At 44.7% G+C, this 14,012-nt stretch overlaps 1 protein-coding gene across 1 annotated transcript in view; it reads left to right on the top strand.

The window, feature by feature from the left end:
• The window catches only part of LOC102027158 (calreticulin-like), a 64,943-nt gene that overhangs the window by 28,792 nt on the left and 22,139 nt on the right, over positions 1–14,012 (top strand). The window contains exon 3 of the mRNA XM_005398776.1: positions 10,796–10,897. Within this exon, the coding sequence (XP_005398833.1) occupies positions 10,796–10,897 (102 nt within the window). The remainder of the gene's footprint in view (positions 1–10,795; positions 10,898–14,012) is intronic.

Genomic DNA, 14,012 nt, shown 5'->3' on the forward strand with positions numbered 1-14,012 from the left:
CAATCCTCCTGCCTCAGTTTCCCAGGTGCTGGGATTACAGGCATGCGCCACCATGCCCAGCTGCAAATGCTTTCTTTTTTTCTTTTTGAGGGGGTGGTACTGTGGATTGACCCCAGGCTTCTGCACTGAGCTATATCCCTAGCACTTTTTATTTTTTGCTTTGTGGCAAGGCCTCACTAAATTGCTATGTTGCTGGCTAGGCTCAGTCTTACAATCCCCTGCCTCAGCTTCCCAGAGTGCTGGGGTTACAGCCCTGAGCCCTCACATCTAGCTGAGGCTCCTTTCTTCTGCTGTTCCTCGAGACTCTTGCAGGCCACAGAGCAGCACGGCAAGGGGAGGGTGTAGAGGGTCCTCAGAGTTCAACCCTCCTTCCCAAAGCCGCACAATGGGTCAGATGCAGAGATGTCTGTGGAACGCGGCCCTCATAGCTTCCTAAGGGATTCACTGTCCACTGCTGCAATCTGCCAATCATCAGATGGCCAGCGGGCAACACGACCAGTGGCCTTGGGAACAACAGGAACTTTTGGGATCCCGGAGCCTTGGCATGGGAATTGGCACATTAAGGCCGGCAGGAATGTTGTTTAGTGGAGCTGGAAAATCATCCACACTATCATACAAGTAGATGAGAGGGGAAGACGCATGGTGATAGCAGGGACCATTATGAAAACACAGAACGGGGCAGAAAGCTGCTGGAATTCCAGTGAGGGGCTGAGAGCCGCAGGAGCACAAGCTTGTGTGTGTGTGTGTGTGTGTGTGTGTGTGTGTGTGTGTGAATGTTAATTCTCCTAGCTTGCAGACTTGACCATGCAAAGTTGGCTGAAGAGACTTTCAGAGACAAAAGGCCTCTGTGGCCGGCAGCGCAGACACTCTGGACGAGGACAGCCCGGCAGGGAGGAGGGACGCTCTGCTGCCCGGCCTTCCGCTGCTGAGCCATTGAGACCATCTGCGACTCCGGCAGACTTGGACTCTCTCAGCTCTGAGAAGAATCGCCCTGGACAGATGCCCAGACCAGAGAGGCCTGGCTCAGCTGGCCTTGCCACGTCTCAAGTACGAGCGGATGGCAAGGATCTCTGGGGTCACAGGGATGAGGAGGCAGGAGTGGAGCCTGGAGCAGGCAGAGGAGACTTCAAGTCCAGATTGTGTCACTTGCTCGGGGAGCAGCCGTGGGTCATTTACTCCCCTGTCTGAGTTTCCACAACATGGAGGCGATTGTCCTAACTTCCTCTCCGGGCCCCCTGGAGACTGAGCGAGATGAGGTATGGTTTGTATGGATACCAAATTGCACAGTGCCTGGTTTGTAATGAGCACCAACAGCTCCCTTCCATCCTCTTCCTCCTTTTTCTCTTTTTTTGAGGGTCTCACTATGTAGTTTAGGCTGGCCTTGAACTCATGGCAACCCTCCTGCTTCAGCCTACCTTGCTTTCTTCTTTATGACATTCTGCTTGTATAGCTCACCTGAATGGTAGCTTATCTCTTCAGTCAATCCCAACAGATAACATCTCAGCATGGAGTCAGCTACCCTATCCACAGTAACAGCTGATCACTTAAACTTCTCCTTAAGAGCCAGGCATGGTGGCACATGTCCGTAATTCCAGCACTCAGGAGGCTGAGGCAGGAGGATATTTCAAGTTCGAGACCAGCCTGGGCTACAAAGTGAGCTCAAGGCCAGCTTGAACTGCATAGTGAGACCCTGTCTCAAAAAGACAAAAACGAACAAACAAAAAAAACCCTCAAACTTCTCCTTAAAATTATTATTGCCTGATATGATATTGAATATTTAATGGTATCTTGCTTAAAGTTTGTCATTTTTCCCTCTAATTAAAATGTATATGCCATGAAGGGAGGGACTTTGTTCTCTTCACTGCCTAGTATATAATATGCCCTTAAAAAACAAATGAATACATGGAAGGTGGGGAGGGGGAAATTGATTGAAAAGATGGTCAAAGCCGCTCCCTCTTCTTGTTTGGTATGGTGTGATAATTTGGTTTTCAAGATATGACAGAGGGGCTGGGGATTTAGCTCAGCTGCAAAAGCGCCTGCCTGGCAAGGCAAGGTCGTGAGTTCAGTTCCCGGTACCGGAGAAAAACCAAAAAAAAAAAAAAGATATGGCAGAGGATGTTAGAGGGGATTCAGTGAGATTTGGGGATTAATATATCAGTTAACAATTGTAATTACTGTTCTTTGGATAATTTGCCTTAAATTTTTTCTCTTAGAATTTTATTAAGTGGCTGGGAGTGATGGAATACACCTGTAATCCCACCATTTGGGAGGCTGAGGCAGGAGGATCACTGTGAGTTTGAGGCTAGCCTAGGTTCCACATATACCCTGTCTCAAAAAATAAAAAAGCCAGGCACTATAGTACACACCTATAATCCCAGTACTGTTGGAGGCTGAAGCAAGGGCATTGCAAGTTGGAGCCCAGCCTAGGCAATTTAGTGACCCTGTTTTGAAATAAAACCCTGTCTTGAAATAAAAAAATTTTAGGGCTTAGCAGCACAAGGCACAAAGTCCTGAGTTGTATTCCCAGTACCACCCCCCCGCCCCAAAAAAAATTAAACAGGGCTGGGGATGTAGCTTAGTGCAAAGACCCTGAGTTCAATCCTTAGTACTAAAAATAAAAATTAAGTGAGGCAAGAGTAGAGGTCAGGGGTATGGTGTTTGCCTAGCATGTGTGAATTTTTGGACTCTGTCCCCAACACCACAGGGGGAAAAATTCACTAAGCTTATAGTTTGTCCCTTTATCTGAGTGAATACTGTACTCTAATTAAAACACAAAAAATAAATGATACCCAGAGCCCATATCCTGGTTTATAATACCATTCTCCATTAAGAGGATATAGGTTCCTTCGAGGAATATCTGATGCTAGGGCTGGGAAAGGGAATGCATAAGATGAGCTTTGAGTATTTTATAGTTTCTGAAAGTAAGGAAGTGTTCAAAAAGCAAGACGAGCAGAGTATGTCAAAGGGACACAGGAACCGAATGAGAGAGCTCCCAACGACCAACGACATTTGAGCAGCATAAATAATGTAGTATTGAATTATAACTCTAAGTATAAAATAAATATTCATGAGTCAATACTAATGTAAAGAAATGATGACCTAAATAAATAAATGAGGCTAGATAAAAGTTTTTTTTTTTTTTTTTTTTTTTGAGACAAGGTCTTGCTATGCAGTTCAGGCTGGCCTTGAGCTCACTTTGTAGCCCAGGCTGGCCTGAACTCTTGCAACGATCCTCCTGCCTCAGCCTCCCCAGTGCTGAGATTACAGGTGTGCACCACCACTCTTGGTTTAGATAAAAGTCTTGTACAGAAGAATACCAAATAATTTACATAGATGACCTGTCCTCAAAAAGTTAGAATACTCCAGAAGCTGAGGCAGGAGGATTGAGGCAAGTTCAAGGACAGCCTGGGCTCTGTAGTGAGTTGAAGCCTAGCCTTAAGCACATAGTGAGACCCTATCTCAAAAAAAATAAAAATAAAAATAAAGAGTAAGGAAAGGTAATAGTGTGGATATAATTAAAATATATTATATATATGTTTGAAAAAGTCAAAACAAAATCCATTATTTATACAATGCACTAATAATTAAAATAAGAAGGCAGAGTATAGCTCCCCATCCCTTAACTGTGAACTGCACATGCTGACTTCCTTTTGTTTTTTATTTATGTATTTGTTTTTGGGAGACAGGGTCTTGCTATATAGTTCAGGCTGGTCTTGAACTCTCAGTGATCCTCCTGCGTCAGCCTCCCCGGTGCTGGGAGCACAGGTGCACACCACCAAGCCCACCTAACTTCCTTTTAAAGAGCACAGAATGGAAAGGAAAAGGGAAAATATAATTTCACAATTGAGAAACCTGATCGCCCAGCCAGGGGACCCTGTTAGTAGTTAGGTGGAGACCTCCGCTTTCTTCCTTCCCCAAACCTAAGCACCCCTCCCGCTGGAAGTGATGCCAGACCACCCCTAACTGAAGGAAATTCTACTGAATGCCTGCACCAGCTCCTCAGAAACATCAGCATCATCCAAAAAACAAGCAAAGTCTGTGAAACTGTCATAACCAAGAGGAGCTATGGAAACACGATAACTAAATGTTGTGTTGTCTTCTGGACAAACCCTGGGGCAGAAAAAGGCGCTAAGTAAAAACTAAGGAAATCCAAATGAAGTGTAGATTGTGGCTAATCATGGGTCATCATTAGCTGTGACAAACAAACAATAGTAAGGTTAACCGTAGGGGCAAGAAGGGGAAGGGTGTGTAGTAACTCTGCAACATCCTTGAAACTTTTCTGTCAATGTAGAGCTATTCTAAAATAAAATAATATTGTTAAAAATGAAGTGTTTATAACTACCATAACTTTTTAAAAAATAAATTATTTCACCTAGAATTTTTTTCTCTCCAAGAGTTTTCATTTAAAAAATATTGGTAAACAGAAAATTGTTTTTTAAAAAAATCTTACTCAAGGGTAGTGGCACACATCTTAATTCTAGCATTTGGGAGGCTGAGGCAGGAGGATCACGAGTTGAAGGCCAGCCTGGCAACTTGGTAGGACTGTCTCAAAATAAAAAAATAAAAAGGGCTTAGTGGCTGAGCACTTGGTTCAATTCCTAGTACCGCAAAATAAAAAATAAAGAATAAATACAAGTTTGAAGAGCCAGGCGTGGTGGCACATGCCTGTAATCCCAGAACTAGAGAGGCTGAGGCAGGAGGATCGTCAAGAGTTCAAGACCAGCCTGAGCTACAAAGTAAGCTCAAGGGCTGAGGACTTAGCTCAGCGGCAAAGCGCCTGCCTGGCAAGCGCAAGGTCGTGAGTTCGGTTCCCAGTACCAGAGAAAAACCAAAAAAAAAAAAAAAAAAACAAAGTAAGCTCAAGGCCAGCCTGAACTGCGTAGCGAGACCCTGCCTCAAAAAGACCAGAAAAAAAAAAAAAAAAAAAAGAAAAGACCAGAAGGAAACCCTAGAAGATGTTAACAGTGGCCTGCTCTGGGATGCAGATTATGGGTACTGCACTGATTATTTGCTTCTTTGGGGCTTTCTACACTATCTACAATAAGTGATTTTTACCTTGAAAGACCAAGAAATATAAAATAATAATAAGAAATGCTTTGCTTGCCTGTCTCGCATTAGACTGAAAGCCCCTCCAGGGCTGGGATTGTGAAATTTGAGGGATTGTGTCTTGGTTGCTTTAGTTCACTGGCATCCAGCACTCAGACACCGTCTCAGTGTCTGGCTAATATTTAAGTGAAAAACTACTATTCTTTTCTACTGCAAACATAGACTTCTTATTTAATCCCAGTAGTTCCTAGAATATGGTGGATTAAAAAAGACAACTTCCAAGACTAATGGAGGACGTGCGAGAGCTCTCATTCAATGACTACGATGATTTTTATTATCTTAAGTAATTATGCCCTTACTTGACATTTAGTGAGCACTTACTATGAATATAAGGTTCCTTTCTTTAAAGGGTTTAAATATAAAATGAGTGTGCTGATCCTGTAATCCCAGCACTTGGGAAGTCTGAGAATCACAAGTTAGAGCCCAGCCTGGGCAGTTTAGTGAGACTCTGTGTCAAAAATAAAAATAAAAATAAAAAATGTTGTGTTTCAATCCCCAGTACCACACACACAAAGAGTTTAAATATAGTACTTACATATTTTTAATTTTAAATTTTCTAAATTTAGCCTTCCCCCAGCTACATTCCCAGCCCTTTTAAAATTTTTAATTTTTTTTTTTTATCTTTTCTTCTGGTATCAGGAATCGAACTCACGACCTTGCATTTGCCAGGCAAGCGCTTTGCCGCTGAGCTAAATCCCCAGCCCCTAAAATTTTTAATTTTGACACAGGTTCTACTACGTCATTAAATTGCCCAGCCTGGAATCAAAATTGGGATCCTCCTGCCTCAGCCTCCTAAGTGCTGCGATTACAGATGTGCACCACCACTTCTGGCTTATTTCACATATTTCCTCTTATTTATTTATTTATTTTTTTGGCTTTTTGAGACAGTGTTTCACCATGCAGTTCAGGCTGTCCTTGAACTCACTTTGTAGCCCAGACTGGCCTGGAACTTGAAGCGATCCTCCTACCTCAGCCTCTTAGATGCTGGGATTACAGATGTGTGTCACCCTGCTTATGATGGTAAAATGTGTTATGGGGTAAAGAGGAAACGTGTAGCTGGGCGTGGTGGCACATGCCTGTAATGCCAGCACTGGGGAGGCTGAGGCAGGAGGATCGCTGCAAGTTGGAGGCCACCCTGGGCAACAAAGTGAGTTCAAGGACAGTCTGAACTGCATAGTGGAGCCCTGTCTCAAAAAAAAAAAAAAAAAAAAAAAAAAGAGGAAATATGTGAAACAAGCCGGACGTGGTGGTGGACACCTGTAATCCCAGAACTCAGGAGGCTGAGGCAGGAGGATCATTGCAAATTTGAGACCAGCATGAGCTACAAAGTGAGCTCAAGGCCAGCCTAAACTGCATAGCGAGACCTTGTCTCAAAAAGACAAAAAAAAAAAAAAAAAAAAAGCAAGCAAGCAAACAAACAAAAAATGTGAAACATTTAAATGGAACTTTATTTTATTAATCATATGACATTATACACCCTATACTGGTCAGGTTTGATTGTCATCAACACTCTTCACCCAGAAAAATAATTAATGAAGATAAATTCGGAATTCCATCTTCCCATAGAGTCCAAGGTCAAAGTTGCACAGCAGTTTCCCCATGCTCGCTAGGCTCAATTAACTTTAGTCAAATGGATGAATAAAGAAACCTCTCACTCCATTTGTAAGGCTGAGACATTTACAGCGTAAGCAAAAGGCTGGGTAATGCATTCACTCACTCCACAGTTACCTTTGGTGATTTACTCTGTGCTGGATACTGGGATACAATGGCTCATAAAAAACGTATGGAACTTTCCATACGTTTGGTGGGAAAGACAGACATTACTCAACTTATACACAAATTGTAACCACGAACTATAAAGTTCCATGACTGACTCCTTTATTTGTTGCACACTTCTTAGGTCGTAAGCAGCTTTTCACGCACAGGAACTCATGGGAAGTTGTATGGGGTTAAAGGTCCAGATTTTGGTGTTGCATACATTTGAGTCTAAGCCTGCTTGACCACTGACTCAGCAGAACTCTTTGGCAAGATTCTGAGCTTCAGTTTTATTATCTTTTAATAGGGAAAAGTAAGGCATTCATCACAGGGGCTATTATGAGAAAGCAATGAGATACTGCATGTAACGCACTCAACGTAGGGCCTGACATATGGCTGGTAAGTACCAGCTGTTCTTCCTTTTGTTTTAAATACCACTCTTTCAGCCGGGCGTGGTGGCTCACGCCTGTAATCCCAGCTCTCAGGAGGCTGAGGCAGGAGGACTGCTGTGAGTTCGAGGTTGGCCTGAAGTGTATAGAGAAACTGTGTCTCAAAAAGACAAATAAATAAATAAATAAATAAATACCCCCCCCCTCTCTCTCTTTTTGTCTTTTTGAGATAGGGTCTTGCTATGCACTTCAGGCTGGACTTGAGCTCATTTTGTAGCCCAAACTGGTTTCGAACTTACAACGATCCTCCTGTATCAGTCTTCTGAGTGCTGGGATTATAGGCGTGGGCCACCATGCCTGGCTACCACTCTTTTTTTAAACTTTGTTTTAGCATGTATTATTATAATACTTCTTTCCCCTACATTGTTCTTTCCCTTGTACTTTGCTCTCTGCTCAGAAGACAGATTCGAAATCAGATAAACTCGAGAATAAATCTCAGGTCCGCCTAGAGATTTACTTACTAGGTACAACGTGGACTAATATAGATCTCATAGCACTGTCCGCAGGTATAAATAAGGAAACATTTCTAGGGAGTCACATGAGGGCCTAACGCATAGGAACACATCTTTTGACTTTATCCTTCATTGGGTTGACTATGGTCAGGGAAGTAGGATCCACTTCCTTAAGTCATAACTTTAGGCAGAAAGAAACTCCCTGAGCCCTTTCCTTGGGAGGAAGCACGAGAGGGGGTCATGACGGTCCTCTTGGCCCTTCAAATACAGAGACCTTTTGAGAGACAGAGGAAGACCACAGGAAGTGTTGGAGAGCAAAAATGTTCTCTCGTCTCTTTTAAATTTTTGTTTTATTTTGTGGCATTGGGATGGAACTCAGGGCCTCTCATATGCTATGCAAATTCTCTACCACTGAGCTGTACCTCTCTTTTTTTTTTTTTTGGTACGGGGAATCGAACTCAGGACCTTGCACTTGCCAGGCAGGCATTTGTGCCACTGAGCTATATCCCCCACCCTGTACGCCTTGTTTGATCCTTTTTTTTCAGGCTGTTTTTTTCTTCTGGGCCTGCAAATTAAATTAACAGTGAGACAGAGTAACAGGAGGAAAGTAAGAACATTTTTTTTTTGTACCAAGAATCGAACTCAGGACCTTGCCCTTGGCAGGCAGGTACTGTGCTGCTGAGCTATATCCCTGGCCCTAACCCGAGGAAAGTATACAGATTTATTTAATACATGTTTTGTGTGGCTTGGGAGCCCCCATAAGGAAGTGAAGAGCCAAAGAATCAGTTAGACTTATGTCCACAGCTGACTTGAACAAGTAAGAGTAAGTTCTGAAATGTGATAATGCAAAGAGACTTGGGGTCAGGTGGTAACCGGGTGAAGTCACGAGGAAGATAATGGTTAGTAACATCCTTTGTGTAGCTTCAACTTCTGTCCTTGAAAATAACAATGTTACTTTCCTCTTTGTACTAGGAGGACATTTTTCACATAGAAATTTCAGGCCTGCTTACTTATTTTTTATTTTTTGCAGTACTGGGGATGGAACTCAGGGCCTTTCACTGGGTCTCTCTCTCTCTCTCTCACACACACACACACACACACACTTTTAAATTTTGAGATTGCTGGGCGTGGTGGCACACACCTATAATCCCACTCGGGAGGCTGAGGCAGGAGGATCTTTGTGAGTTCTGAGACCAGCCTGGGCTACAAAGTGAGCGCAAGGCCAGCCTGAACTGCACAGCCCTGTCTCAAAAAAAAGGACAATAAATAAATAAATAAAAATAAATTTTGAGATAGGGTCTTGCTTTTTCACTAAGTTGCTTAAGCTGGGCTTGAACTTCATTTTTGGGGGAGGGAGATTTGAGACTGGGTCTCAATATGCAGTTCAGGCTGACCTTGAAGTCACTATGTAGTCCAGGCTGGCTTCAAACTCTCAGTGATCCTCCTGCCTCAGCCTCAAGATCACTGGAATTATAGGCATATACGCATTCCTCCTCTAAAGAAACAGAATGGAGGTCAGAGAGATCTTGCAACTACTTTTTAAAGTGTCATTAATTCAAAACAGTTGATATGTGATACGGATATCAAAGCAGCATACTCAGGGCGGCATATTCTCTCCTTGGAAAGCGAGTCCCCTGGTGTATGAGAGGAGCCGGTTGAGTCATCAGACTGGAGTATGAGGAGCTGACAGAGCCGGCTCGGTGGTCTTACTGGATGTGGGGCTTCCAGGGGTCAGCGCCAGACACTGGGGAGTGGGACTGGAGCAATATGGTTCAGCTGCAGGGAAATGAAAGAAAGTCTACCCCAAGGCCTCTTCCTTCTCAGCCTGCTCTGTGACTCTGGGACCCCGGGGGCCCAGGAAGTAGGAGTCAGCAACTCTGAAGCAGGAATCAGCAAAGGTCTGAGTGTTTGGACGGAGTGCCAGGCCCCAGAGAGAACTGCTTCTTTGTCTGCCTGCCATCTGTGCCAGAGCAGAACACATTTGTCAGCATCGCCTTGAAACTACAAGGGAGAGTCTAAAAAGTGTAAGTGAAAGGGAAAAAAAGGTAACTGGAAATTGATTGTTCATTATGATCATTACTAATTCAAGAGGAATAAAATATTATCGCTAATCTTTTTACTTGGTGAGCTGATTTTATTTTCCTAACTATAAATATGTGCAAAGGTCAGGTGTGGTGGTACACACCTATAATCCCAGCACTCAGGAGGCTGAGGCAGGAGGATCATTGTGAGTTCGAGGCCAACCTGGGCTACAAAGTGAGTGTAAGACCAGCCTGAACTGCATAGTGAGATCCTGCCTCCAAAGACAAAAAAAAAAAAAAAAAGAATGTGTGAGGGCTTAACTTCCTTAAGCACAGTTTTCTTTCTACTTTTTTTTTTATCTTTATGAGACAGGATCTCACTCTGCAGTTTAGGCTGGACTTCTTGTCATTACATACCCCTGGCTGACCTCAAATTTGTAGTGATTCTGCTGCCTCTGCCTCCCGAGAGGCGGGATTACAGGCATGCGCCACCATGACCAGCCTCCATCTACTTTTATGATAATAAATGTTTCTTAGCCTTCCACTCTTTATTCTCACGGTAGTCTTCATGCCTTACCTGTCATGAAAGAGGGTGGGTAAGGCATAATGTCATAAGTGGCTCAGCTACTTGGTATTCACGCCTCTCCACCTGGTGGAACAGGAAGAGTAAGGTCCGGGGTCAGACAGTGAGCAGGACTTCAGAAGCTTGCAGTTGTCCTCTCTCTTAGTCTTACTGTTCCCATAAGACTTGGCCAGTGGCTGGCTACATTTGATCGTCTTCAGGAAAACAAAATTTTTTTTGTCATTTTGAGACAGATTCTCTCTGTGTAGTTCAGGCTGGCCTTGAGCTCACTTTGTAGCCTAGGCTGGTCTCGAATTCGCAACAATCCTCCTGCCTCAGCCTCCTCAGTGTTGAGATTACAGGTGAGCACCACCACTCCCAGCTCAGAAATAAATTTGTTTTTAGAAATAATTTTTATATGTTGTTTTTTTCTCCCTCTTTGCTCTGTAGATGGATGGAAAAAACGATGGGTGCAATCTAAACATCAGCCGGATTATGGTCAATTCCAGCTCAGTGCGGGGAAATTTTATGGACACGTAGAGAAAGATAAAGGTAAATATTGGAACTGAGGAAACTACCCACTGATTGGGGGAAATTCTAACCTTCATACAATTGCTTTTATTCATGATTCTTTTCTCTTACTTAAAAAATTAGTAAGTGGAAAAGAATGAACTCGCTGTAAAAATAATGTCCATTTATTGAATAACAGCTATTTATTTATTTTATTTTATTTTTTTGAGACAGTTCTCACTGTGTAGTTCAGGGTGGCCTTCAATTCACTATGTAGCCCAGGCTGACCTTGAACTCACAGTGATCCTCCTGCCTCAGCCTCCTGAGTACGGGGATTTCAGGCAAGCGTCCCCACACCCAGCTAATAGCAGGTATTTAAAACTAAATCCACGGCCAGGCATGGTGGCGCATGCCTGTAATCCCAGCACTCGGGAGTCTGAGGCAGGAAGATCATTGCGAGTTCGAGGCCAGCCTGGGCTACGAAGTGAGCTCAAGACCAAACTCAACTGCATAGCGAGACTCTATCTTAAATAGACCAAAAAAACAAAAACAAAAACAAAAAACAAACAACAACAACAAAAACCTAAGCCCATGTATACATTATACTTGGTTGTCTTCCTGACTAGTTCATGAGGCGGTTACTATTATTTCCCAGTTTTGCAGAGGAGCCTAGAGAGGCCGAGTCCTTTGCCTGAGGACAAGTGCTCAGCTGGCCAGAGGTGGAGCCCAGCTCTGCTTCCAGGTCTCCCGGGAACGGGGTTCAGCATCACTGGACTGTCTGCTTTCCGCAGTCTCCAAGGATTTGCTAATAGCACTCTGCACTTGAAATGGGAGAAAGCGCTGTGTAAGGCCCAAGGGTTGCCTGGGAGAGTGCAGCAGACAGGCCTAAGGTTAACTCCCAGGACCCATCAACTGTGGAAAAAGGGCGAGTCCTTTTACCTTTCGGAGCCTCAGTGTTAGAGAGAGATAATAAGGTCGCTGGGCTCCTCCGACTGGGCGGTCGCAGCCAAACAACCTTGTGGGAGAAGGGCGAGCTCTGAGGACGAGGGCTGCATACGGGGCTTGGGGTCTGAGAAAGCTTCTGTCCTGTAAATAGAATCCATTGATCGGCCCTTGGAGCCATTTCCCATCCTCTCCCGCCTGGCTACTGTTATCAGTCTCATTTTTGTGCTTATTCAAGGGGAGATTTAGGAACCGGCTTGAGCATTTCAAGTCTCATTTGAATCTACTCTGGAAAGCCGTTTCCAGAGGAGGGCAGTGCTGACGCCTGTGCCTTGCTGACTCCGGCGAGGACGGTTCCTGCGGCTACTCATCTCTTCTCTTTGTGACTGCTTGGTTGTTCTTTTACATATTTCAAGTATTGGGGTTCATTACATTCTCTGGCTGTTTGGAAGGCTCTGGGGGTACACAGGAAAGACAGGGTTAGAGCAGGCCTCTGAGCTTTGTGGATCTCCTCCTCCAGGAAGTCCTCCGCCTTTGTGCCGTCCAGGAAGTCTCCCTTGGCTCCTCTAGCCTACCTTGAGATCTCTGGGGAAAAAAAGCACTTGTTAAAATGCACACAACTCCTAACGCCATGGTAAGCATGAAAGTGCTTACCACATAATCTCAGCACTTGGGAGACTGAGGCAGGAGAAGTTCCACAATTTTCAGCAGCCTGGGCTATATAGTGAGACTCTGCCTTAAAAAAAAGAGAGAGTGAGAGAAAGACCTTGTCTGAGTCAGGCCCTGTGATTCTTATCCTTTGTGTCACTTGACACATATTTATTTATTTATTTATTTATTTTTGTAAATTTTTTTTTTTTTTTTTTGTCTTTTTGAGACAGGTCTTGCTATGCAGTTCAGGCTGGCCTTGAGCTCACTTTGTAGCCCAGGCTGGCCTCGAACTCTCAACGATCCTCCTGCCTCAGCCTCCCGCCTCAGCCTCCCGAGTGCTGGGATTACAGGTGTGCACCACCACGCCCGGCTGACACATATTTATTGAACATATCCGCTATGACCAGGCCTTGTCCTAGATGTTGGAAATATAAGTATGTTCCTGTTCTGCAGGATTTTAAAGATGACTCAAGGAGACCAAAATAAACCACATATCAGCAGACGAGCCAGGTACAGAGGTCTGTAGGGTGGGGAAGGAACCACCCTCCCTTCGCACACATGGGTAATGACGGCCCGTGTGTTTCATGTTAGCAGTCTACAAAGCACACACACACAGCTCTTCATCATTTCCTTCACTGAGGACCCTAAGAGGCAGAACTGATTATGCACATCTTGTGGATGAGGAAACCAGACTGAGTGTCACAGGGTCAGTGACAGCCACAGCCTGCTGAACCGAACCAGGGAGCAGCCCTGTCCCATGGAGCCGAGGCTCACCTGGGAGACCCTCTTGTCTGTCTGTCACTTGAGACTGTGTGAGTTTGAGTCATGCCGTCCCCTCTCTGAGCACGGTGTCCTCATCTATAGAGTAATGAAAGCCTGACAGCCCTGACGTTTGCTGGGCAAACAGGGGAGGAAGTAAAGATCTAGGATTGAGCTGGGCGCTCTGGGATTAGAACTGGTTGGATGATTGACCCCGGACAGGTCAAGTAGCCTCAAGGACCCTGTCGCAAAGCGGAGACATCGGTACATCCTACCTGGGGGAGGGATGATGAGGGCTGAGTGCGATAACACACGTGAATGAATGCATTGTGGGGTGAAGACTTACATGTCGGTAAATGACAGCAATGGTTATTGTTTGATCTAAAAGCCAGAGTTGGGCCTCTTTCTAGCCCAGCACTTGTTCATGGCAAAGCCCCATTCTAGCCTCTCAGGAAAACAAGTTCTTCTGTAAAGTTGCTGCAGAACGGTGTTCAGATATTTCTTGAAAATCGGAAGTAGCCTGGGTACAGGGGAAAGAAAGCATCAGACAGACACAGCTTACATCAAATTCCAGCTGTGCTCATTCCTAGCCGAGCGGCCCACACAAGTCCTTTTACCTCCCCGGACTCAGCCTCCCGCTGCACAAGGTGGGAAGAATCTGTGCTGGGCGTGGTGGCCTGTGTCTATAATCGTAGCACTTGGGAGGCTGAGGCAGGACGATCGTTGAGAGTTTGAGACCAGCCTGAGCTACAAAGTGAGCTCAAGGCCAGCCTGCACTGCACAGGGAGACCCTGTCTCAAAAAGA

The sequence above is a fragment of the Chinchilla lanigera genome, unplaced genomic scaffold (assembly GCF_000276665.1).
Source record: "Chinchilla lanigera isolate Chin_1 unplaced genomic scaffold, ChiLan1.0 scaffold00063, whole genome shotgun sequence".
NCBI lineage: Eukaryota > Metazoa > Chordata > Mammalia > Rodentia > Chinchillidae > Chinchilla > Chinchilla lanigera.